Genomic DNA, 26,255 nt, shown 5'->3' with positions numbered 1-26,255 from the left:
GTGTATCTTGCTGTGCACACAGGCAGCACTCGGTGCACTGCAGCCACTGCTTGACCGTAAATAAATGTTAGTGGGCACTCTCTCTCCCAAAGCACCTATCACTGCTGCCATCCATGTGGAAAGAGAAAAGTAAATAGATTCTTGGATTGTCTTAAAGGCAGAGGGGATAGGATAGGATCATTCTATTAGATTTGTTGAATAAACTACAAAACCCAAGATACAATTCTCTGCAGACATAGGGTAATGGACTATGTTGTATTTTGTATTTCAAGCACCGGAGCATTCAAACTGAGCTGTCAAAAGCTGGTGGGCTTGTTTGAATTAACCATGGCTTGAACTGGGCACAATATTTTTACGACTAATTTATGCTCCAGTAGAATTTATGCCTGGCTGCAGCGCATGTGGTGCGTTCCACTTGCCCAGGGAGGTTTGCTCTCTGCCCCACGGTGCTTACAGCAAGAATTACATACTGGGGAGTTGAAAAGCTGCTTTTGTCTAAAAAGCTGACGGTGCATCTTGGATTGCATCAGTGGTGTTGCAGAGAAAGGAAGGTAGCTTGCCCCGGCATAAATCTAGCCGAGATCACTCCTGTGTTTTGATTAAAACTTCTATCCAGAAGCCGTGCATCGGCATGACGTGTTCTTTTGGCAGCTCTGCGGAGGCTGAGGATACCCCTCTCACCCTCTGGTTCTTACCCCTTGTCTGGATGAGATGCTCAGGCAGTAAGATGTTACAACCCAGAAAAATCAGCGTTGTGCTGGCATTGATGCTGCTTTTGTCCTCATCCATGGTCTGTGAACACAAAAGCACGGTGCTCGGTTTTTCCCCAAGAGGGTAAAAAGCATTAGGGAAAGGCTTTGTGCCCTTTCAAGGGGCCCTTGGTACTGACCTTAAAGATAAGAAAAGAGGGATTTGTGTATACCCTGACAGCTGTGGAAACATTTCCTTCCATTCTCTAGATGAAGATCAGAGGTTGTGAGATGAGAGCAGAGAGGCTGGTGGTGGAGCAACCCATTGGTTAATTCATGGGGTTGGCATTTGGGGAATCCAGCTTCAGTTCCTATGAGGTATTTCTAAGTATTTGGCTGAAAGAAAACATAAAGAAACTGAAACACACAAACAACATGAGAAACAGTCAGCCCTGCAGCAGGCTGTAGTTTTAAGCCATCTAAAGAAGTATCATTATACCCTATGGGTTGTATTCAAGTTGGAAAACCTTTGCTGTACCTCAGCAGTTGCCTCACATGTGTACAGAGCACATAGCACCAATAATATAGGTGGTATTTTCTTGGGACTTGTAAGTTAAGAGAGCCTCAGAACAGTGTAAATTCTAGTCTAGTGTTTGTTCCCATTTCTTGCTCCAAAACAGCTTGAAAATGGAAGATTTCAGCTGCATGGTTTGTTCTCTGATGTAGGGCTGCAGTGAGCACTGGTGTTACTGGGCAGCTACTGTCACAGTGGGTTTTGTGGACAAGAAAGGATGTTTTATGTTTTAGTGACAGTTGTGTTTTCTTTGTCTTTCCGAAAGCAGATTTACAGTCTCCGGTGTGTGCTGATGCTGGCAGGTAGAAAGTAAAGTGATGCTCGCTGCTGAATTCCTGTATTTCAGGTGGCCTCCAGAATAGCTCCTGTCATATTTACACCCAAGATAGCTGCTTCTTGCTGTACGTGACCAGTGTTGCTTTAAGGTGAAACTGTTTCACAAGCTTCATCTCTGTCCCCTTTGCTCTTTCTGCTGAGGAAACACAGCGGATGGGTGCATCTGCTTTTGAGTTTCATTTGTGATCTGTCATGCCCTTTGAGGCCATGGGTTTGATGCCCTTCTGCTCAGTACAGCTTGCTGCAGCACATGTCTGATGCACCCTTGGTCATATAGACAGGCCTTCTGGTGTGGGCATTGAAGAGTCCATAGACTAAAGGACCTGTTTGTGTGTGCTAGTCCTCACTACCATGCATAGGGTGTATGCTATGGGAGAGGGGACAGCTTCTGTCCCACAGGAGGTGGCCAGAAGGACTTGGGGCAGCTCAGGACTCAGCTCAGGACTGTGTTACTGGTGGGGCAGCTGTGCCTCAGCCGTGTTCCTGGGTGTCCTTTGCAGGTGCAGTGAAATATTGCAGCTCTGCACATGCCATGTTGTAAGTGCCCAGCACCATGAGCAGGATTCTGCTGTGCTGGCCTCAATAGACCATCAGCCACATGGCAGGAGATGTGGTGGTTAGGTCGGGAATGTGGCAGGACTGAACAAAACCCTGAGTTGCAGCAGAACTCTTGAGCTGCAGCAGCCTGCCCTGTCAGCCTGCTTTCTCTGCCGCCTCCAACCTGTGGATTTTCATTAGATATTATATCTGTCCTAATAAGTAAAATAAGCAAGTGCCCATTCTCTGGCTCTGAGGGCAAGTGGCATCACATAGTTCATGTCCTCATGGCTGACCTTTCTTCCTCTTCGACAAGTAACCTCATCTAGACTTGTCCATCTCCCAAAATGTACTGGGGAGGGGGCCAGTGAGTCTGGGCCATGACTGCTCCAGTGTGGTTGGTGGGGGGGCAGTGCTGCAGCCTGTGCCGTGGCGCTCTTTAGCTACTGGTGTCGAAAGAGCCAGCAGCTCTCCAGCAGTACTGAGTCAGCAGGGTGGGGTGAGCTTCTGCCTCTCTCGCGGCTGGGGGTGCAGGACTGGGTGCTGTTCAAAGGTGTGCCCTACAGTCTGCAGGACCTTAAGTTCCAAGGATAACCAGTGTCATTTTTTCTCCAGTAGCTGTGATGCTGGCTTGCAAAAATCGAGAGAAATACGGCACAGAGGCATTCCAGCAAGGTCTTGCCACCTCTGTCAAGTAGCAGCCAACTTGCTCCACTCAATGCCCAGGCAGGATATAAACTTGCTAAATGAGTATATTTACTGCAAATGAATTTCTACCAAATCTTGTACATGTAGCAAAATCCTCTTACATGAGCATCTGATAAAGGATTAAAACTATTAAATGATTAAAAAATCCCCTCTGCCAAATGGTGAAATATGCAGATTATACGGTGCTTTGTTGTTTTGTTTTTACCCTTGGCTTTGCTATTCCCACCCTCCTTGCCATGTTTGAGGGGAGGAAACAGAGGGATAAAGGGCTCTGCTGCACCCCCTGAGGCACAAAGGATGCCAAGGAGGCCTGAGGTGCTGGTGGAGTGGTGGGAATTCCATCACCCTGCAGGAGGAAGAGGAGGAGGAGGGAAAAGGTCTCAAAAATTTATCCCAGCTGGATGCTGTGTTCTGCTTTTCCAGGAAACAGATGGATTTCTCCTTAGTATGGAGAGCTTTCCTCATGGGAAAGACTGGGCATACTGGGAGGCTCCTGGGAATTTGGAATCTAAAGCTGATTAAGCTGGTGTGCAGGGAACAAGACTAAACCCTACACAAGGGCTATTCCAGACATGTCCATGTGAGTATAGTCTCATATGTAGTCCTTCCCTCATGCAAAAAAGGAGAAGGATTGATTTCAGGCAGCCCCTGGGGTAGCCCTCTTCACCTAAGCTGCCAAGTCTCTGGAGAGGAACTTCTCCATTCTTGGGTGGGAGGACCATCAATACTTCCTTCAGCTTTAGGATGTCACCTTCCTTGGTAAGCTTGTCTGCAGAAATGTCCTGGAACTCAGCAGCCTCCTATTATTTGTAAGATCTGGGTTGCAGGTACTGGCAGGTGACCTTAGTGAAGCTGGGTGGCAGCAGGCAGGGAAGTGTCAGGCCGTTTCCATTGTCAGAACTTCATTTGGCTGTGACACATGCAGGTCACTTGTCACCTCTTGGGTGTGCATCACCAAGCATTCAGGGCTTGCTAGGAGTTCTTAGCACGCAGTTTTAAGGCAATAATTGGGGCAGCAGTCAAAGAGCAAATATCAGAGCAACAGTGGCAAATATTCTGTTCTGTGAGGGGTCCAGCTAAAGCTCTACCTGATGCCGATCATGTTCACAAGGCTTGTGTCCCTTGTCCTCACCCTTAACTAGAAGGTGTGAGAATACTGCCTTGTTATGGTCATGTGCCTGGGTACCTCCTAGTACCTCCTGGAGTGGGATGTTTGGTGGGAGAAGGGGCTAGTACAGTGTACGGGCCACCGTTATGACCCTGAAGGTTGAAATGAGAATGAAACATCAGCCTGTCTGCTGTGGAAGGAGCTCTGCTGTAGGCTTGCACAGAGCCAGGACTTCCCTTGGGCTGCCTAAGGCTTGTTTTGCGCTGAGGAGTTGGACCCCAGCAGCCAAGGGCTGCTGCCCGAAGTACCTGTTGTGTGCTGGGCATGGGCCCTGTGCTGCTGAGGAGGTTTTGGGGTCAGGCTGGATGAGGTAACCACTCTGTTAATGTAACCCTGGTTAGGCAGTCAGGGAACCATATTGGAGCCCAAGTCATTAGGAGCTGTCAGCAGCTGAGTGTTCAAGTGGAAGGATGGTAGAGAGGGAAGGAAGAGCCAAAGGGGCTATTGCAGTGGTGGTGTCAGCTCAGTATTTATGAGGGGAATAAGCCTCTGGTTTTTTATGACCCGTAAGATGCTGTTTTCTCTGGGTCTGTTTGATTAGATAGGATTATCTCAAGGGCTCAAATAGCACATCATTGGTTCCTGCTCACTTTCATGGGGATATTCAGCAGCCCTAACCTATACCTCGTTTCCAAAATGCTGAGGGGGCAGCCTGTCCCAGGAGGGGCTGTTTGGGAGTGTGCACCCCCTCTTTATTCTGACTCCAACTCTCCCGCTTCCCTCTCGGTATCCTCTGTTTTGGTTCCTTTTGGACCATCACTCACTGTCTCCCAGAATCAAGAGCTGACAGGATGATTCTGTTTTCTGGATGTTTTAGGGAGAGCTGGACAAGGGCAGGAAAAGAAAGAGATGGGAGAAGAATTTAGCAGCTCTGAGGGGTGACAAAAGACCAAAAGGCCACCATTTCTAGCTGATGTAGCACCGTGGGAATGAGTTGTGGTCAGAGGCATGAAGAGGCGACTACATTTAGGATTATTGGGCATGTGATGGGTTTTCCAGCTTCCTGTGCCCAAGTCCTTATTTAGAATTGATCACCCATGTGGAAACCGTGTAAAAATCCTGTCCCAGGTACCAAACCCTTGGAAACTCATCCTTGTGGGTGCCAGAGTGCTCTGGGTGAGGGCAATGTGGCACTGACAGCAGTGTCAGGTGGATAAAGTATTTAAGTGCTCCAACAGAGACCAGCCTTCCTCATTTACGCATGGTAGCTGCTGGGAGAATCCTGAAATGAGATGGTGAATTGCTTTTGTAGCTGTTGTCCACATAGATTGGAGGCTGAAGGGTTACAGAACAGACTTTTCCAACAGGGCTACAGTCTTCTGGCCATGTGCAGAGAAGGGTCTTTGTGCCATCGAGGCAGGAAATGGGGCAGGAGAAAAAAAGGAGCATGAGGACAGGCTTTGCTTTATTCTGGACAATTAGACGTGGGAGAAACCAGTGCATCTTCAGCAGTGTTGGAATCAATTGCCATGAGGAGAACTGCAGAATATTTTGTGTTACTTAGCACATCAGGGTGAAGGCAAGGACAGCAAAGATGTGGGGGGTTGAAGGGACTGGAAAGGGTTTGGGCAGTGATCTTGTTGGAAGTAACCTGGCTTCTATTTTGGTTCCTGCTTGCCTCAAGGCATTTACCAATGGGTGGGTATCTTCTGCCCCTTCCCCGTGCGTGGGCGACAGTGACTTGTGAGCAGAGGAACATCCAGACCTGGTGGCTGCCAGCATCAACAGAGGGGCTGTCTGCAGGAGAGGCTGGCGTGAGCTGCTGGGGCCAGCAGCCCCTCTGGACATCTCTGGTAAAGTTCAATGACTCTGTTCCACTTGGCATCACAGAGCTGATGAACAGGGGCCTCTAAAAGTGCTGTCCATGTTAGCTGGTCTCCTCTGGAAGCGGGGCCAAGGGATTGCTGGGAAAGAGAAGCAGAGTGCCCGTGGCGTGGCAGGAGGAGGGATGTGGGTGGCAGAGAGCTACTGAGTTTGGGCTGAGCTGTGGACCCGCAGGCAGGGGAGCTGGTGCAGACGGAGAAACTGGTACAGGCAGAGAGCTGTGATGCTGCAGTGCAATTTGAGGTCAGGGAGCAGAGTATGGAGGAGCAGGTGGCAGGACCACTCAGGCCCTGGGGTTAACTGTTCTTCCCTTGGAAGCTGCATTCCCTTTAACCTTCTGCTTCATTTTTTTGGAAACCTTTGAAGCTTTTTTCCCCTCCAGTTCATTTGAAACGGAGATGCCTTTTTTTTTTTAGTTCAGGGGAAGTGCTCGCACTCAGCTCCTGCTGGGAAAAGAAGTGGTGGAGCCCCGTGCCTGCCGGTCCCCGCTCATGCTGTGCCCTGATTAGCGACTTGTGCCGGAGTACATCAGCACAGGGTCAGGGCCCCTTGGGAGCCACAGAGAGAGGGAGTGACCATGGAGATCTTGTCCCTCACTTTAGGGAGACTTGCTGCCCCGTTTACCAGTGCTGGCAGGGCATTGGGGCTGCAGTGCCTGCTGCCGGCTCTGCCGTGTGTGCCTGCCCGTGCGCCGCTGCCTTGCCTTGGCGTGACCCTCCTTTCACAGCTGGCTCTGCTGCCTGGGCTTCTTTAGCCTCTTTTACTATAGTGGAAGCAGAAGCACAAGCGAGGCAGGCTTCTCCTTCCCTCTACTTGTCTGCCCACGTGGCCTGAGAAGCTGGTTTCTTCCCTTGGCTGATGCTCGTGATGCTGCCCAGGCATTTCTTCTGATAGTGTTTAGAAGGTGGGACTTGGATCAGACAGAGAGTGAACAGATTGGGAGTTAAGCTGAGCTCTGCCAAACTCATTTCAAGAAGGCCCTCAAGGTGCCATCAGCAATGTCCAGCCTGTCCTAGCCCTTCGGTGTTGGCTGAGGAATGTTTAGGGCTTGCCACTGCAGTAGTAAAACCTCATCTTAGGCTCCCAGTCAACCCCTTAAAGCACTGAAGGTCTGGAGGCAGTAAAAGCAACTGCCAGACTATTTCAGAGCTCGCAGTGTAAGCCCAGAGCTCAGATGGACACCAGGAAACCTGCATCCAATTCCTGCAAAAGAGTTCCATCCCCAGGGAATGAAATAATAACCTGTAAAATCACTTTACTCCCATCCACTGGGACTGTTTCTACCATTAGTACTAAAAATGGTTCTATAGCAACTATAGGCCACCTCCTTCTCCTAACTCCCACTTCAGTAATGAAAACACTCCCTTCTCTGTATCTCTCCATCCTGAAGAGTTTTAATCAAATAAACCTGGCATACACACTCCCGAAAGGAGGATCTTCTCTGTCAGCCAAAATCTGCGCTTGTTCCATTTTCTTCTGATTTAATTTTCCAGAGATTAAGATCCTGCTCATCTCCACTCTTGGAACTTGGCTGCCTTTGTTTTGTTTGTTGGTTTTACTCACTGGCTTTTTCCTTTCTCTTGGTGGCTTTGTTTTGAAAATCCTAAAACCCCAAGGGTACTGATTCCAGGGGACCCAACCGGCTGTGAAATCGATAGGAGCTGTGCCTGCAGCTCCTGGCACTGTCTCGCCTGCGTTCACTCTCCGCTTCTGAGAAGTGGCTGGTTGTCTTCCTCCAAAAGGGTTTTGGCTTTGCCGGCACGTGTTGCTGCTGAAGAGTATTTCTTGTGTGAATGTGTTTTCTCATTGCAGGGGCTGTCTCCTGGCTGCCGTCTCCTGCTTGCTCTGCAGAAGGTCTGTAGCCTTAATGGCAGTAGAAGTTTCACCCTATTGTGATAAAGCTGGGGCAAATTATATGGATTTGGGAAGGTGGTTGAATTGCAGCTTAGAGTGATCGAGGCTGGCAGGGACCTTGGGAGATCATCTGGTCCAACACCTCTGCTCAAGCAGGGTTGCCCAGAGTAGATCACTCAGGACCATGTTCGGATGGCTTTTGAATGTCTCTAAGGAGGGGGACCCCACAATCTCTTTGGACAACCTGTTGCAGCACTCAGTCACCTTCAGAGTGGGAGCAAAAAATATATTTAAGTGTTTCCTTATGGTTTGATGGAACCTTTTGTGTTTCAGTTTGTGTCCATTGCTTCTTGCCCTGTCACTGGGCACCACTGAGAAGAGCCTGGCTCTGGCTTCTTTACACCCTCCCTTCAGGTATTTATAGATCCCACTCAGCTTTCTCTTCTCCAGGCTGAGCAGTCCCAGCTCTCTCAGCCTTCCCTTGTATGCGAGATGCTCCAGTCCCTTAACAATCTTAGTGGCCCTTTTCTGGACTCTCTCCAGTAGTTCCATATCTCTTTTGCACCAGGGATGCTAGAACTGGACCCAGCACTCCAGGGGTGGGCTCACCAGTGCCGAGTGGTGGGGAAGAATCCCCTCCCCTGATCTGGTGACTCTTCCTAAGGCAGACCTGGGTACTGTTTGCTAAGAAAGCTACAAGGCACATGGCTGACTCATGGTCAAGTTGGTGTCCACCAAGGCCCCCAGGACCTTTCCTGCAAAGGGAAGGAGGAGGAGTAAGGGCCATATATTTGAAAGCTGGCATTTAACATCTGGATTAAGTGCATTTGTATCTCTCCCTGCTGAGAGTGTCAGCACTTGCTTGCACTGTGTTCCCGTTGGCTTGGCAGACTGATGGTCTTCAGCTTCTCCAAAGCCTGGAGTTCCCCTTTAGTCTCCATGAGGTGTGTTTGATGCAGAGAAGACTCTGTGTTTTGGGGAGAACACCTTTTCCATGGGAAGACTCCTGTGTTTGTGTTGATAGAGCATTCCTAGAGCTGACCCCTAGGCTGGCCCTGTGGCCCGTTGTTTGTGATAAGTCTGGAACACCCAAATATTGCAAATGCTCTTTGCAGGCTCTGCAGATGGCTGGGGTCAGTGGTGACAAATTATGTAGATTCCTCCCCCTTCCCTCTATCCTTTCTTGTTTCCATTATCTGCCTTTTGTAGAGGCTGTAATTTATTGCATTTTGCAACCTTGTAATTTATGGCTTTTTTTTATAATTTTTTCTGAGCTTTCAGAAGTAACAGCTCCATGTACCCCAGTGCATTTCATTGTCACACTTGAGGCTTTCCCACCTCCCCCTGCTCTTCCACTCTTTTCTTGTAACTTGCCTGTTTACTTGCTAAATTATTATTGTACACTCAATAAAAATTGCATTTAAAAAGTGATAACTGAAATGACATTTAACATGGAAAGCACTTAAACATAATTACACTATATGCATTACATCATTTTGTGACAGTTAATAAAAAAAATATCTGAACAGGGTTTTGTTGTTGTTGGGGGCTGTAGGGAGTGAGTGCTGGCATTTCAGCACTTCTAGAAACATTTTTTTTTTTAAATTTTCACTGGAGGGCTTTGTCCTGGGTTTTTTCCGTCTCCTCCTCCCTTGCTGCTATGACAGGTCTCCTGTATCTGGTGCAGTGGTGTAAGGTGAAGAAGTCAGCCCTGTCGTTTTGAGGGGTTCAGGCTGGTATGACATGCTCAGGGTTTGATGTGGTTTATTCCCAGCTGGAAATTTTGATAGGGCTGGTTTGTTTAGATCAGTGACTTAAGCAGACCTGCTGCAGAGCTGTGCTGTTGCTTGTGTCAGCACCAGGGCTGTGGTAAGGGGGGAAAAGGGGAAAGGTGACACCCCCAGAGCAGTAGCATGTTGGCCTGGCAGTCCACTTGTGGAGATCTGGGTAATGGTGATTGTCAACAGGGCTTCAGCTCCTGATTATGCCCTGCAGTGATTTCTTCTGGAGGAAGCTGCTGCTGGCTGTAGCTGAGAGCTAAACAGTTAATGTCCTTGCTTTATACTGTCCAATGACTTCTACAGAAATGGGGGAAGTGTGCCAACCCCTCATGACCCTGTGGCTCATATCCTCACTTATATGAGCACTTGATTATTAGATTACCTGCAAATCACAGCTTCTTGACCATCTGCTGTGCAAAACTCCTCAGCTCAAGCCCAGCATCTGTCCAGCCCAGCCGTGCAGACTCTACTGAATTCCTGAGCAGATCAGCTTAGCTTCCCAGCCCTGGTTTCTTCTGCCGTGCCTGGTCCTCTCCTTTTCCTACCTAAGTGCTGCACAACTTCTGCGTGTGAAATGCTTTCATGGGCGATCTTCATTCCCTGCTCTTCTTCCCTTCTCTGGAAAGCAAGATGAGCATAGTCAGGCAGTCATATGGGCTGTAAATCAGGTCCCTATCTTGTGTGGGGAACTGCAACTGGAGAGTCCAGCTGGAGGGCCTGCATAACCAGAATAGTTTCCCCAGTAGGAGCTGTGGTTGTCTTCCTCTGGGAGCCCTGAGCTGCCTGAAAAGGGGTGGTGGACCTCCTTCTGCACCACGAGCGAGCTGAAGCAACGGGAAGAGGGATCTCAAGTAATGTGTCGCAGGAAGATCTGAAAAAGCATTTGAGGTCTAACCAACAAATGACAGGAGCCACAGCACTTGACATTTCCAGGCTGCACGTGAGGGGGTTTTGCAGCAAGTTGAGATAGAGAGCATGTATTTTCTGCAGTTCAGAGGAGTGGTCTTTAGGAAGCAGCATCTGTGGCAGGTTTTGGGTACTGGTCTGTGAATTGGAAGGGTAGTGGGCTTGTGGGGAAGTGAGCGGCGGACAAAATGGAAACATGCCTTTATTTAAAAAAAGAAGGGGAAGAAAAAAAGAAACAGTGAGTACATTAGTGGCCATAACTCTCCAGCTTGTCTGGAAATTGTGTGTTGCTTTTCTATGGTGGTGTCACTTGCCCTTCAAGTTAATAAACTGTTAATCACTTTGCGGGTCATTTCATTCAAAATGTTCACTGAAGCATCCTGAGGTTAAGATAAAGGAGTTTTGTGAACTCAGGCATTTTTTCTCCTTTTTCTTCAAATGCACACATAACTAGAAACCATGCAGAGGCAGTAATAACTACTATAGCTGGGAAAGGAATCTCCTGGAGAGATTACTCTATGCTTTTTCAAGGAGGAAAAGGCATTTCTGGTTGCTTGTGTCTTTTTTATTATATTTCTGAGTTGAGCATGGGGAAAAAAAAAAAAAAAAAGGGAAAAAAATCTATCGATAAAATCCTCATCTGCTTGACAATCAGCCTCATCTGGGAACTACTTGGTGTTATCTTGGCTTAATTCATTAGTAAGAATAAAAAAGGCATTAAAAATGGACATCTCTATTGAGAGCACTTAATTCTTTCCAACAAGAGTCAATTATGTCCTATTGAGTAAGCCCCATGCAAAGCCACTTACTGGTGAAATTCCTCAGGCTGATAACAGGCCTGGAAAAATAAGGCAGAAGGAGGGCAGAACCCTGTGCTAGCAGGAGATGTGAGAAATACATGTTTCACCCTGGATTTGCCCATCGCCTGAGGTAGGAGGCTGGGTGGGAGGGCTGGTGATGTGAGGTCTGTGAGCTGCAGCTGGGTCTGTCGGAGGGAGAGGGGACAGCAATTCTCCTGTGAACTCAGCAAGCAGCTGGGAGCCCGCTTTAGCTTTCCTAATGACTTTTATGGCCAAGAGTGTGCATTTGCTTTTTTTTCCCCCATTTCTCTTACGCTTGTGTCATAACATCTCTTCAGTTTCTAAGGTAATGGGGCTGAATGCTCCTGCAACACATGGCAGAGGGTGCTCCTACACTGTGGGCAGTCTGCTTTCCAAAAGGAGACTGCACTGGGATTTTTGTTGTTTTGGTGTGGGGTCATACTGGGACCCCTCTGAGATGACAGCATGTTCTCTGCCTGTTGGCTCAGGTGCTCAGGATGAGGCCACCAGCACAGAATCGGGGCACCTAGCTGGGGTGGGGAGCTGTGCATGGGTTTGATACTGAGAACTGCTGTCCACTTGTATGAGACCAATTGTTTTAGTCCATGGGATGTTGCCAAGTTTCTCTTTTCAGCAGGTATTAATTCCAGCAGCCCTGTCGCCAGTGTTATTCAGTAGATCAGGTACAGGTTCCTCTGGCTGTGTAAGCCATGGCACTGGGTGCGCTGGAAACACAGCATCGATCACTCCAGGCAGGGGATTTTTCTGATGAGGACAGAAGTTTTGATGAGTTGCATGAGGAGGCTTATAAATGGTATAAAAAGGAACAGCGCTAAAAAGAGAACCAAATTGTGAAGCATGTTTCCTGCCACAATATTTGTGGTTAAAATTTGGCGATGCTTTAAGACACATATTGATCATCCAAACACACAGGTATATGTGGTCTATATAATCACCTACGTTTTATTTATGACAGAAAACCAAGTCAGCACTATTATTTATGAATGTAATTGCAAACCTGCTTTTCTACTACGTGATCAGCTAAACTCTGCTGCAAAGCCGCCTGCAGGGTCAACCAGCCTGGAGTGCAGGGATGTGCCTCAGGACCACAGGAGCGAGCAGGGTGCTGCTGCCGTGCTGTGGGGCTCGATCTGTGATCCACTGGGCTTGGGAGAATGAGCTGCAGGATGAAACCCTGACATCTGGAACGTGTGACGCTCATCTTTGTTGTTTAGTCTAGAGAAGAGGAGGCTTAGAGGTGACCTCATCACTCTCTATAACTACCTGAAGGGAAGTTATAGCCAGGTGGGGATTGGTCTCTTCTCCCAGGCAGTTAGCAACAGGACAAGGGGGCATGGGCTTAAACTCTACCAGGGGAAATTTAGGCTGTATATTAGAAAGAAATTCTTTACAGAGAGAGTGGTCAGGCATTGGAATGGCCTGCCCAGGGAGGTAGTGGACTCGCCATCCCTGGAGGTTTTTAAACTGAGATTGGACATGGCACTTAGTGCCATGATCTAGTAAACGGACTAGAGTTGGACCAAGGGTTGGACTCGATGATCTCTGAGGTCTTTTCCAACCCAGTCGATTCTGTGATTCTGTGTGGGAGAATTCTGTGGCCCTAGGAGGTGGTAGTATACTTTTTAGAACTTGCTCCCTGGTTTTAGGAGGAGTGTTATAGGTTGGCATTAAAAAGCACCTGCTGCATTGCTATCAGATGTCTCACCATTTGAGTTTAAATGTCTCATCTGAAAGAATTCTCAACCAGGTTTCCTTTAAAGTGATTGAAGCTGCTTGGGTTTCAGCTGTTGCTGTTTAGAGTAATGCTAATTAACATTCTGGGCAAAGGAGCAGAAAGTGGGGAAGGGAAATGCTTATGATTTGTAAATGCCACTTTGCTCTTCTGGCAGTGTCCCTCCAGGGAGAGGATTTCTTTCTTCTTGTTCTTGTTTTCCTCCCCTCCCTCCCACTGTCTTGGAGTAAAGCGGATGGATGGGCATACGTTTTGCCTTAAGCGTACACATAACTTTTCACTGTGTCTACCTGTGTAATGGTGGGTGACTCTGCACAGATGTGAGGGCACCCACGTGCATGCAGAGCAGGGATGTGTTGCTTTGAGCGTACATCAGCCTGTCGCTGGTGTGTGTGAACCTCTGCCAAAGGAGGCGGCATGTGACAGGCTTGTCCATGCTACAAGTTTCCCATTCCCTTGATGATAAGCTACAAGCAAATGGGGATGAAATCAGAAATTGGCAACATGGTCTCAAGAGGGATTAATTTCTATCCCTGATTGACTTTATGCTGGAACAGCAGAAGACTAGTACTTCACTGTACACAGTGCCTGATGCAACGTTTTCTTACACCAAGTAGATCTGAATCCATTCCGGGTCCTGCTCTCCCCTGGTTGTGTTATCTTAGATCCAAGTGGCAGGGCCATTGCTCTGGATGCATAATGACAGGCTGCATATGCATTTCCTAATGCTGATGGAAAGTACTGATAAAAATTGGGGCCTTGGGGGTCTGGCTTGAGCCGTACAAGGATTTTGTTTCCGCTTGTAGTAGTCAGTCCCTAGGGGATCCTGGTGGAATATTAATACTCCCAGTTCATGTGCTACATTTCCTCTAAGGGCTCCACAACACTTTGCAGAAATTAACAATAAATACTTTCAAAGCAGGAGGTCGGTGAGACCATTTGCACATGATTGTGCAGGCAGGGCAGTGCAGTGCGTGTGGCAAGGGGGAACACGGACCAAGTCCCCTTGCTCAGCTGTAAGTGCCAGACAGCTGCTCCCAGCTGGTACCTAAAGCTTAATTAAGACAGCACGCTGATCTAGGGAGAGTGCAGGCCTGGAGCTGAAATAGCGCTTTGTGTTGACACAAAGTGCCTGGACAGAGCTGTGTGGGGACCTGTTCTTAAAAAACAGACAGGTCTGGAGCTCAGCGGTGTATTTGTGGGTGTGTGTTTGTGTGCAGGGGGAAGGGGATGGGGTGGCAGGGACTGGAGACTTAAAATACTGGGAAAGGACTAGAGAAGGAAAGGACAAGGCAAGTGGGGACACAAGTGTGTGTGTGCAGATTTGTGTGATGGTGGTTGTACAGATCCAAGCAAGTACTTCTGCGGGTGACCTTATTAATGTTTATAAACATATAAAGGGTGAGTGTCATGAGGATGGAGCCAGGCTCTTCTAGGTGACATCCAATGGGAAGACAAGGGGTAATGGATTCAAACTGGAACACAAGAGGTTCTACTTAAATTGAGAAGAAACTTCTTCTTAGTGAGGGTAACAGACACTGGACCAGGCTGCCCAGGGGGGTTGTGGAGTCTCCTTTGGAGACATTCAAACCCACCTGGACACATTCCTATGTAACCTCATCTGGGTGTTCCTGCTCCGGCAGGGGGATTGGAATAGATGATCTTTTGAGGTCCCTTCCAATGCCTAACATTCTGTGATTCTGTGCTGGCTCCATCTGGCCCGGCTCTGGCTTTCACATTGTGGATGCTCCCCTGCACCCTGTTATTCCTGGGATGCAATGGGCACCTGGGAACAGAGTTCCTCCTCATCTGTGGGACAGACCTCCTGCACTCTTAGCAGTGTACACAGGCACAGTTTGTTGATCACTAGGAGTGATTGTAGGATTGCAGAACAACCTGCTGTCTCCTTGTGGGCCATATGGAGACCAGAAAGTCACAACCCATATGAACAGGCTTCACAGAAGCCCCATCAGAGAAAGAAACAGCCTCCCCTGTGTTCCCTGTCCCAAGCCTGTAACACATCTCCTGGTGACTCATGTTACTTGGATGGGTCAGCTGGATTTAGCAAAAGGTGGATGTTTTCCTTTGCCTTGGTCCTTCCCTCATGCTGAGGATCACCCTTCCTAGGGCTGAAGCTGGCTTGTTCTGGCTGATACTAGGGAGAGGGCAGGAGAGCCTGTGAGTCCCCACTGCACCTTTCAGGGCTGATGAAGGAAAATTTACCATCATTAACTCCAGAAAATGCAGATCAAACAAGTAGTGGCTGGTTTGGGAAGGAGGGTACCCAGTGAGGTTGGCAGGAGATGGCACAGCAGGGAGCAACTTCTGCCTGCAGCCCGGCAAACGAGAAGCCTCTTGGGGCCTGTGATGGGTGGATCTGTGGGACACGGACCTTCTGCTCCCCATGGAGGATGAGTCCGTGTCTGGTCCTTCTCACGATGACAGCAGGCAGCCCTGTGCCTTGCTTGCATATCACAGCCTCAGCCAAATGCACAGGTGACTGAGAAGAAGGCTGGTGCTGGGGGAGGGCGATTTGCTGCTCTGCTAAGAGGTCCCTGCTGTATTTTCTTTCATGTGAAGGGCTTTTCAGCAGGCTGTCAGGGCTGGGACATCAACACCTGCATGCCATGGGAGGCTGTGTGCTTGCAAATCCTGCACGGAACAGCCTGGCGTGGAGGGCTGCTGCAGCAAGCTGGGGTTAGCAGCCACATCTGGCTGACAACTGAGGTTTTTCATTGGTATGATCACATATTTTAGAGGTTGTGAAGATGAGGAAGGTAGAGGAATAGGAAAGGGTGGGTTGTAGGACAGATGGATGTCATGGAAGCCCTCCATTGCTGCAGTTTTGTCCTTGCACATTGCAGGATCTTTGCCTCCTGCTCCGTTCCAGGGCACATTCCAGCACTCGCTGCCCTGTGTTCATCAGCAATCAAATCAGGACCAGGGATCTCGGGGTTCCTCAAATCTGCTCTTGCAATTCCTGTCTGAGCACTCTTGTGCTGTCTATTCTGCCCTTCCCTCAGAAATTGCGTGCCTTACTACGCTCAAGACTTGAGTGCTGGTTTTGCTGTGCTTTTTTGCTCCACCTGACTCCTAATCTGTGTTTTCATTTCCTCCAAAGTTTTGGTTTTGGGCATCTGATCAAAAGTGCTCAGCTGTGACCTATGCCTGGATATTTTGGGACTGTTTTGAATAGCACCCTGGTTAAGGCTCTATCAACGGAATTTCTGAATTGTCACCTTACTTGTAGTTTAAACCCAAGACACTTGGGTATGAAAAGCATTAGCTTGTGCAGAAAGAACAAATGAATTTTCAGCCTACGAGAGTAGAAAGTAAAGTTGGGCGAATCATCAGATATATAATGGGGCACAGCAGCACAGAGAAGCATGTGTTCTTCATTAATTCTGGGTCTTTCCACCAAGAACATGGTTTTAAAATGTGACAAGGAGTTATCAGTTTAGGCATTGTAAAAAGTTTTCAAGTAGGATTTTGAAGTACTGGAGCATTTTGTCTTGTGAAGCATCAAAATCTCCATCACTGGATGTCTTTAAGAATAGGTCAGTGGTGCATGTTAGGAATGAGAGAACTGTGATAATTATGTTAGAAATGACACTACCTTCCATAGGGGGTATCTGAGCAGGCTGGGACCACAGGACCTGATGAGATCCCTCGCAGCCCTGTTCTGTGTGATGTGTCAGAGGTTTCTGAATCTTTTAGCGGAGTCTCTCCCTCTGGGTGTCAGATCTCTGGAGGCTGCGTTCAGAAGAGACATCCTGTGCGATCTGTGTGGGTGCATATCGGTCCTGCCCCTGTGCTGAAAACAAACCTGGGCTGGGTTTCCCAGCTGGAGGGTTTGATCCTGCTGCTCAAGTCTTGTTCGTGAGGCTTTGGAGGTGGGACAAAGTTGAAAACCTCAGCTGACAGGGCTTTGCAGAGGGTCAGCTCTTTTTTAAAATCCAGGCATGTGGTATATTTTTGTTAAAGTCTCAGTTTCTGGACCCCACTGGCTCAGGGAGCAGGAGTCACTGGCAGGAGAAAGGGTGAGTGTAGGAATTGCATGGGGGAAAGCTGTCTGCAGATGTGTTCTCCATATCCTCTGGGGACAAGGCAAAGCTTTATGAGCCTATGGCACAACAAAGAGGACTTTGTATTAAACGTAAGTAACAGGCTGGCAAGGAGAACCCTGGAGGACATCAGCCAGGGAAGCCTTGGCTTTCTACCAGCAATGGGAAAGAGCAGGATTTTGAACAGCACAGGTTAGGTGGATCCTGCGTGAGCCAGAGGGATGGGTTGGAATAGTGGGTCTCTTCCAGCCTTGCTTCCAAGGAGCCTGTGCATTTACAGAAATGCAAACAGTGCTTGAGATTAGGGAGAAAAGGTTGTAGATGTGATTCCCTGAAGATCAGAGAAAGCCCCAAAAACCTACATCAGAAGGTAAATCAAGAGAATTGCAAAGTTGCTATTTCTGAAAGTTCAATTTCTTTAAAATAGATCATTACTCTGCAGAAAACTGTAGGGGTAACCGTTGACGGTGCTGACTTTTGCTGGCCTAGATTTCAGTTGCTCTAGCTCTAATAAGAGATTTAGTTTAATTCCATGCCAGTGGAGTTATCCCAATTTTGCATCACTGCAGCTGAGAGCTGAATTTGGCCAGTGGTAGCCATCAGTAAGAAAAACGGCAGTGCGAGGTAATTGTTACTCTTTTTCTTGTGTAGTTAGAAGGAAAGCCTGAAAAATACACCTGGGAGCTTCAGTGTAAGAGGCTGCACAGCCTTTTTCCACAGCCCTTCCTACAAAAAGCAGCAGCTTTTCTAGCACAGAAGATAGAGCTGTTTTGGGGAAGAGGCCTGGTTATTTATTTAAAGTCAAGTCCCTGAGGATCTGAGAGTCTTGCATCGGCAAATGCAAAGTGAAGGAGGGAGCGGATGAGCTTGCAGGGATGGGGGAGCAGCCTTCGCCCCGTGGCAGGACACCCGTGCTGTCAGGCTCCGGCACAGGAGTCGGGTGAAACGCTTTCCATCTTCTCTTGGAGCACGGGTGGTGCAAGCTTCATCCTCCTCGGTGCCGGGGAAACTGAGTCTGGTGAGATCCCACTTGGGGTTTGTATTAGCTTTTCTAATTTCAGTGTCCTAAACAGCCTTGGAAAAGAAGCAGCACAATAAAGGAAAACAGAGTTCTACACCATTTAGCAACTGTGAGAACTGAAGCCACACAGAGTTCAGGGGAGATGTAAGAGGCAGAGAAGTTTTTTTCTTTATCTTTCCCTGACCTTCTTCATGTTCTTCTCCCATTCATCTCACTGACGTGCTCTCTGAAGCCATCAGTCCCGGCACAAACCCTCCCTGCCTACCTGGGCATCCTGCTCCATTCCCCCTCTCCTCCGAACCCTCCTTCGGTGTCCCCATCCTCCCCACCCCGTGCCTGTCCTGTGGGTCGGTGTGTGCTGCGGCAGCCTGTGCCTGTCTGCCTCTGAGACCACTTGAACCTCTTTCGGTTAAACTGATGAACCATTCCAAAATTGATTTTAATCCTTGCTTATAGGTAAACCAGTGGGAAATTGAGTTCTGTTGAACCGATATAAATCAAGCATGTATTTCTGGAAGACCTTCACATGGAAGGATTTGCAGCGCTGTATCAATGCAGCTTTTTCATCTGACCTATCCGTTGCTTTGGTACAACATAATTTCATTCTCTTAGGCACAATGGGTAAACCCAGGATGATCCATAGTGTGAAGGCACTGATTCTGATAGAAATAGTATAAAGATGAAATATAGCAGACTTGTGCATCTTTATCTGTGATTACATCCCTTCTAAGGTATTCTAGGTACAATTTTAATGATGCTGATCTGAAGTACAGCTGTTCTGTACAGGCATGACTTAATCAAACTGGTTGAACTCTTCCGCATATATCATGAAGGAATGCAGTTGAGTTACCTTTTAAAAATACTGTGTTTTCCTTACTAAAGCTTTTGTTATACTCCATATAACCAAGAGAGCAGCCAGAGTCAAGGATCGGGTTGTGGATTTCTTTTGTTTTGTTTCTGTTTTGCTGTTCAAGTGTATATTTTCAGAGAACGTGTGATCTCTGAATGCATTTGGGTATTTGTCTGAGCTGCTGTAGCTCTTTTCTCCCTCTTATCCATTAGCATAGCAGGCTTGGGAGGCTTGTGCCCTGACCCAGCAGTGTGACCCGTGCCATCCAGGCAGCTGTGGGTGCGCAGAGACAGTTCCCGCCCTGTTTGAGACCTTACGTATTCAGCTCTGCAGTGGTTTCTTTTTGTAGCACTTGGTCTTCTCTTTTCAGATAAAGTTTGAAGTTCTGTGGTATTGAATTACCTTGCAGAAGATTTACTCTCTGCAGACACCCAGGCAGGTCTGTCGCTTTGAGAGCTCCCTGTACAAGGGTTTGGGCTGCTGAAGGCTAAAAGCAGCTTTCCAGGCCGGGAGAGGTTTTCTATAATCCAGGCTAACCATGCATAGCCCTTTATCCCTGTCTACTTGCTAAATTATGCATAGCAGTCTCAGGTCTGCTTTGGGGCTGGCAGGCCTGAAGTCTCGGCTACAGAGGCTCTCGATCCGGGGTTGAGCGAGCAGAATCACAGTCCAGCTGGTTCCGGAGATGTGGGTATCAGTGCCGCACAGAGCAGGATGCGCAGCGCTGGAGCGGCTGGCACCTCTCTATCCCTGGCGGAGCAGGCTGCCTTCCCTCTCATCCGCTACGTCCTCTGTGGTCCTGCTGCCTTCTAGCAGGCTCTTTAGTGAAGAAAGGAGACCTTAGTTCTATGGTTTGTTTGCTTCGATTATAGCTGACCATCCCCAAGGAGCAGCTAAACTGCGAGTTTCCCTGTCCTGCTTCTGCAAGAGAGCTGTGAAGAGCTGCTGAGAGGGTGTTTGCATTTTATTAGGGAGCTGGGAGGAAGAAGCTCAGCAGGGAGATGGCACTGTGCGAGGAGAGGGAGATGGTGTTAGCAAATGTCAAGCTGTTTGCTGCTGCGTGCTGGAGCACATCTGCGGGCTGCGGGAGCAGCGGCTCTCACCGAGTACACATGGAGGTTATGGCCAGGTCAGGTTCTGTGGGATCTGGCTGCCCATGCTGCTCCTGAAGGGCAGCATGATGGGCGCCGGGCTGGGGGCTGTGGTCACGTAGCCACAATCTCAGGGCTGCTGGAGTCCCTGGTATTGGCTCTGGGAGCTGGCATAGGGTAGATTTGCAAAGCCCTTGCTGGACTGCAGCACCGCTGCTCACCTGCTGCTGCTTCCCCGGACTCCTTGACAGGGAAAACAAGATCTGGCACCTTCCTGGCTAATGGCTGCTTCACCAGAAGGCCACCCCTGTGCCCTCTGCCTGTCCCTGTCCCCCTGGTCCCTGCAGTGGGGTGTGATCTGCTCCACAGAACTCAGTACAGGCAGCACCGAGTGTCCTGGCGAGCTGTCAGCTAAGCCGGTATCTCTCTTACCACTGCCTGCTTGATTATCCCTGACGCCGCACCGAGGCTGACATCCTCCTAATGTAATATAGACACTGTGATGATTACCATCATTGCAAGAACTATAAGCACCAGACGATGAAATTTAACAACAGTAGGTGCAGCAGGGATGAAGGGCGAGACAGGAATCGTGCTGTCTCTGCTCTCTGCCTGTGGCCCTGAGCAGTCTCCATCTTCCAGCAGCATCCCTGGGGTTTTGCACTCCTTTTCCTCCTGGCTGCCCAGCCCCAGTGCTCCTTGCTCGGCCTGGACCATCTCACCGTGCTCTTGTCAGTCACCTGTGTTACTGGGAAACTCTTCTCTAGACTCTCTCTTTGTTGGAGGGATCTGCTCTGTGTACCCAAGACACAGGCAAGTCTGCTCCAGGATTCCCCGTTCATCTTCAGTGTTACCCTGCGCTGTGGGGGGATGGCACAATGCTGCTGTAGGTGACACAAGACTCAAAATGGGCCAGACTGGTGCTTGTCTGGTGGAGACCAACAGACACTGAAGCTCCAGAAACACTAGATGAGTGTCTGAGCAAGCAGCACCTCTAAGGGCAGGTATCCTGTGGCAGCATTTGTTGTACCAACCATTTCCATTTGCAGAGACCATATCAGGTCACTGTACAAAGCTGATCAGCATGGGCTTGGCTGCAGGAGCTCAAAGTATGCCCCTGAACAGAGACCTTCCCTGCCCCCCATAACAATGCCAGGTGAGAAAAAACATTTATTTTCCTGGTGACATGGCACAGTCCCTTCTCTGGGGCACAAGGGGTCGGCAGGGCTGTCATGCCTGCAAAGGTGTGGTTTGGTCTTTGGCCTCATGCACCTGGAGCCACCCCTGCTTTGGGCTGTGATGCTCTGGGAGCAGGAAGGCAGCCTGCGCTGGTGCTGCACATAGTACTTTGCTCTTTCGCAAACATGCCAGGTTTGCACTGTGATTAAACACTGGTGTTTGGACTGCAGCTGTCCAAACCAGGTGTATTGGATTCACACAGGGAGTAAAAAAGAATAATAATTTCTGGAAGATGACTGTTACCCAGACCAGATGCCTTTGCAGCAGGAATCAGAGTGCCGCAGCCTTTCTCAGTAGGGTTTCGCCCTGAGAAAACCTCAGCTGGGGTCTGAGCTGTGGGTACAGCCTGTGTCCTGGCCCTGTGGGGCTGAGAGCTGCTGGGGTTATCTGCTGCCGGGTTAGGGTTCAGCTTTCCGGTGGTTGCTGTTGTTCTGAAGCGGCGTGGCGGGGGGAGTCTTGGCATGGAGATGGTGCTGCGCTGCTCCAGTGGCTTGCTTTTGGGGAAGGGCTTCTTCCTGTGGGATATGAAAGGGAGCTGGGGGGAAAGGGAAGAGATCTGTTTTGCATTGCATGTGTACGTGTGCACCATCCTAACCCTCCTGTCAGTGTCCCTCTCTTGTCCTGGAGGCTGGAGAGTGGCCCTGCTGCTGTGCATGGGAGGCCAGCACCCATGGGAAACAGCGAGGCTGGGGATGGTCAGACAACTTGGACTTTCTAGTGGTGCCCAAAGGCACACATGTTGATGGTGTTACACATGGAGCTCTCCAGAGTTTAACAATTAGCCTTTGTGTTTTGTTATCAGACACTTTAACCCATGGGGAGGTGCGGGGTACTCCTGTGGCGGATTGTCGAGTCGTGGTTTCTGCACTTGTGGGAGCCATTCCACACGCTTTTCTGTTCCTTCTCGGGCTGCCCAGTTTCGTGGTGTTGGGTGTGCTCACAGGGAACTGGGAGCAGCAAATGCTTTCCTGAACCCTGGCAGCTCCCTGGATCTGTAGGCACAGAGGGAATTAATAGCAGAGAGAAGCATCATTTGTTGTGCGTTAGGAGCAAGGCAAACAAGTGACTTTAGAGAACGCATGTTCTGAGGTAATACCAGATCTGCCTCTCTGGTTACACAGTTGCTGCTGTGAACCTGTGTTGGCAATTGATTGTGTTACCTGCTTTTGAGCAAGGCTACTTAGCACTTCGTCACTGTTCTAGATGATTTTCTCAGCTGTTTATAATTACACTATGCATAGAAGTATTTGGGATTAAACTCTTCTGGCTTCTGCATCCAGTTTCACCCCTTCCCAGACTTTTTATTGAGGGTTATAGTTCATATTTCGGTCTCAGTTCCCATCCCCTGCATACAACAGCTTCCTTCTCTGTGCTGCCTGAGGGTTAACCCCTCTGCAGGTAATTCAGGGGCTCTGTGCAGCCCCTCTCCTGTCCAGTAACATCAAGTTTTGCAACCCCATTGGGCAGGGCTAATGCAGGGTCATTGCTTCTTGTTCTAGCATGGCTGGAGCATTGCAGGATCGGACTTTATCTTTGTGTTCCTGCACTGCTTGCTCTGCCTCTTGGGGGGTAGATGCAGACTGTGAGGGGATGGGATGTGTTCACAAAGGGATTGCAGAGTTAAACCCAGTCTACCAAGGGCATGCAACCTGCATCCCCCTTCTCCTCAGAGAGCTGGTACAGTTGTGTGTGAGTGTACCTACGTGGAATCAGAAGCAGTGGTTTCTTGACTCTGGGGTCACTGCTGTTACAAATTTCAAACCCAGGTCCTAGAACACTGGATCACAGGAGAATTTCAATGAGAGTGGCTTTCTAATCTGGACAAAATGAAGGGCTTTTGCCATCACTGAGGAATGGTTGAGATGTCTTTGGCCAGAAAATCACCCCTTCGATTCAACCTAAGGAAAAATCCAATATGGGAAATGTCACCTTAGATAAGTAAAATCCTGCTAACCCAAAGCAAAATGCTACAATGGAGAGCACGAAGCTGTCTTAATTGCCTGGAGCACTACCATTCATTCCCCTGCCTGTCTGGTATGTTCTTGTGCTCGTATGGTCACTGTTAATTCATACTGGATTGTTCTAATTAACGTCAATGAACTGTTCAGCCAAGAAGACTGCGGAGCTCTGCAGCTGCAGAGAGGGCTGGAGGAACATCTCCTGGGTTATTTTTCTGTCTTTTCCTCCCTTGTGAACAGGCACCATTTCTGCCTGTAACCAATAGGAGACAATTTTCTGTTTCATAATAGGAAAATACTAATGTCAGGACGCCCTCCTTACCCAAAGCTTTCTCCTTGAAGATTGTTCCTCTTTGCTTTCCTAGTTGCCACTGCTCAGCTAGAGGTAGCGCACACCTCCCAAACACATTATTTTGTTATGCTGTTACTTACCAAAGGGAAAAAGGTGTATGAGAGAATGTTGCTCTGTGTTGAGCTTTCCTCGCTTTAACCCTTTCTGTGCTGACATGGAGTGTTTTTCTTTAGCACAAGATCTTTTGTTGTTGGCAATAGATGCTTTTCGGTCTGAAGCTTGAGGGGTGATGGGGCTCTGAAGTGAAGAACACCTAGAAATCGTTTCTGCTGGAATCTGGGGATGCCTCTAAAATGTGTCCTTTTACTGAGGCATCCTCTTTGAAGTCACTGTGCTCACATAACTATCATCTCTAATGAGAGAGGTGTTGCTGAATTGAAGTGTGGGTGGTTTGGGGACCAAAATTATTTGGGGGGAAGCCCTTGAAATCAGTTTGGCTGAAAACTTAGTACTTGGAGTTGCCCTTCTGTGAAAACTGGCAGGTCAGGAGCCTGTGAGTGTAGCCTTTTGCTTAGTCTCTGAGCGTACTCCTGTGGCTTCAACCTTGGAAATCACTTTGTTTAACAAGGAAAGGGAAAGCTGTAGTGGGGGGTCTCTGTTCATGTTCTTGAATTCATCACTAGCTGCCTTTTCAGAAAGGGGGGCATCTCCTGTTCCAGCTCGTTAACATCTGGAGAAGAAGAAGGGTAGAATAAGTTACATCCCAACATATTAGGAGGGTCTCATGCTTTTTTTGAGCTGTGTGATGTGGTGCTGTCCAGATCCTGGGCACCCACCTGTAGAAATCCTGATCTCCTGAGGGTGCCATGTTACAGTATCTTGCTTAGAGATGAGGTTTTATCCTACTTGATGTGATCTGCTCGCTCCCGTTCCTGGTTCCCGGTGCTGCTCTTTCTGCAGCCGTGCTGCTGGGCTCCGCAAGGAAGCCTGCGGGCAGCGGGCTGGCGGCGGGTGGGGAGTTGGGCTGGTGTTTGCAAAACCCAGCACATGGCCTTGGGGACGGGGTGTGTGAGCGGTCAGTGGCTTCAGGTTGCGTCTGGGTGAGGGAGAGCCCAGGCGGGAGCGTGGCGGTGCTGCCGGTGCTGCTGGTTTGGCTCGGCAGAAGTGTGGGGGTGGGCAGCGTGGTGGGCAGCTCAGCTTTTGAGCACAAGGGGCGATGCTTATAGCCTGCAAGCGTGAAGGAAGGCAGCTATAAAGCCAATGGTGTGGGTAGCAGGTCTAATGCCTTTTTTTTTTTTTTTTCTGATTGCAAAGCTTTTCTTCCCTTTTCCCCCCTCGTTTCCAAAGCTTATATTGTCACCTAATCCACATTGCTAAAATTCTACCATGTTAGAGGATCAGCTCTTCTGTGGGAAGACTGCTGCACTTCTCTCTCATATTGACTGTCTTTCTTTCTCTTGTTTTCCTTCTTAGATCTACAATGAGAACAGAAACCTGTTTGAAGTCAAGGAGAATGTGCCCAGGAAATTGGTGGAGAAGGTCGCAGGGGACATCGAGAGCCTCTTGGCCAAGAAAGTCCGTGCGTTAAAGGTAAGGTGATGGGCCTGTGTGCCGATCTTTTGTTTGATATATTCAGTTTAAAGAAGAGGGTTGATGCTGGTGTGGTGTTACGATCTCAGCTTCAAAGTAAATTCTATGTTTGTGTGTCCTTTTCTGGGAACTCTATACTGCGGTTGGACAGATGCATATGGAATATGTCTGAGGTGTGAGGCAAGGATGTAAAGGCAACATGTAAAGGTCTACTATAGGTATCTTCTTCCACCATCATGTTAACACTTGGGGTGCTGCTACAAGAATATGAGTAACAGCAAAAGCCTGGCAGCAAATTCAACCCAGTCACTTAACTGGGGTACAGTGAGCGGGAGCAAACGTGCTGCAGTGTCCTTGCAATAGTTCAGGGGAGCGTTTCGGACAAGTAGGGTTGTTTTCCTGTTTAGGAGAGGATGCACTGAGATATTTGTGCTGGAGCCTGGCACTTGAGTCCTATGATTGAATGTGTCTATGAGTTGCCCTCGTGGGTGCCTGCATGCAGTTCTAATCTATTGTCCTATTTTATAGCACTCCTTTAAAAATGAACTCATCTGTAGTGGAACATGGTAACCTGCTCGTGGTGTCGGCTCAGTAAAACCTGGCAGTGACTGTAATGAGGTGGCATCTGCTATTGGGACAGAGACAAGCAATTGCCTTCTTGGATACGTGGGTTGGGGCACGGGAACCATGTGAGAGCTTCGCTTTCAGGAGCTGTTGTGTCCTCTCAAATACCTGACAGTAGTGGGCAGCTCCAAGTTGTACAATGGATACCTGGCAGTATGGCCAACTGGACATGACCTGCAGCTTGATGAACTGGAAGAGCTTCTGCGGGGCTATAGGCAAGAGGCAGGCTCGAAGCAGGTAGCATAACTGTTGTGTCCACATAGGGACTGTAGCCAAAAAGACTGTTGGTCATCCTACAACCTGATCGGCAGGAATGGGAGCACAGGAAGAAGTATTGTTGGGAGGGAAGGGGGTTGCAATAACTGGGGTGTAACTGAGGCATGAGAGTTTCCAAGTGACCTATCTCCATGGCTGGGTAAGAAGTAGTAGCTCAGAGAAGGTATGCAGAAAGTATCGTAAGACACACACATATGGGCCAGGAGGTTCTCAAGACCTGATAGGATCTGAGTCAAGGGTGGTCAAAGGCTGGCCTGAGTGTCAGGATGGTATGGGGTTGTCCACAGTGACTGACAGAG

At 48.7% G+C, this 26,255-nt stretch overlaps 1 protein-coding gene across 2 annotated transcripts in view; it reads left to right on the top strand.

Moving 5' to 3' along the window:
- CACNA2D2 (calcium voltage-gated channel auxiliary subunit alpha2delta 2) overlaps positions 1 to 26,255 on the top strand; it is a 217,923-nt gene that overhangs the window by 59,600 nt on the left and 132,068 nt on the right. For both annotated transcript variants that reach the window (XM_065075143.1, XM_065075144.1), the window contains exon 3: positions 24,940 to 25,056. In XM_065075143.1, the coding sequence (XP_064931215.1) occupies positions 24,940 to 25,056 (117 nt within the window). The remainder of the gene's footprint in view (positions 1 to 24,939; positions 25,057 to 26,255) is intronic.

The sequence above is a fragment of the Columba livia genome, chromosome 10, assembly GCF_036013475.1.
Source record: "Columba livia isolate bColLiv1 breed racing homer chromosome 10, bColLiv1.pat.W.v2, whole genome shotgun sequence".
Taxonomy (NCBI): domain Eukaryota; kingdom Metazoa; phylum Chordata; class Aves; order Columbiformes; family Columbidae; genus Columba; species Columba livia.
This window is presented reverse-complemented; position numbering and strand designations above follow the sequence as displayed.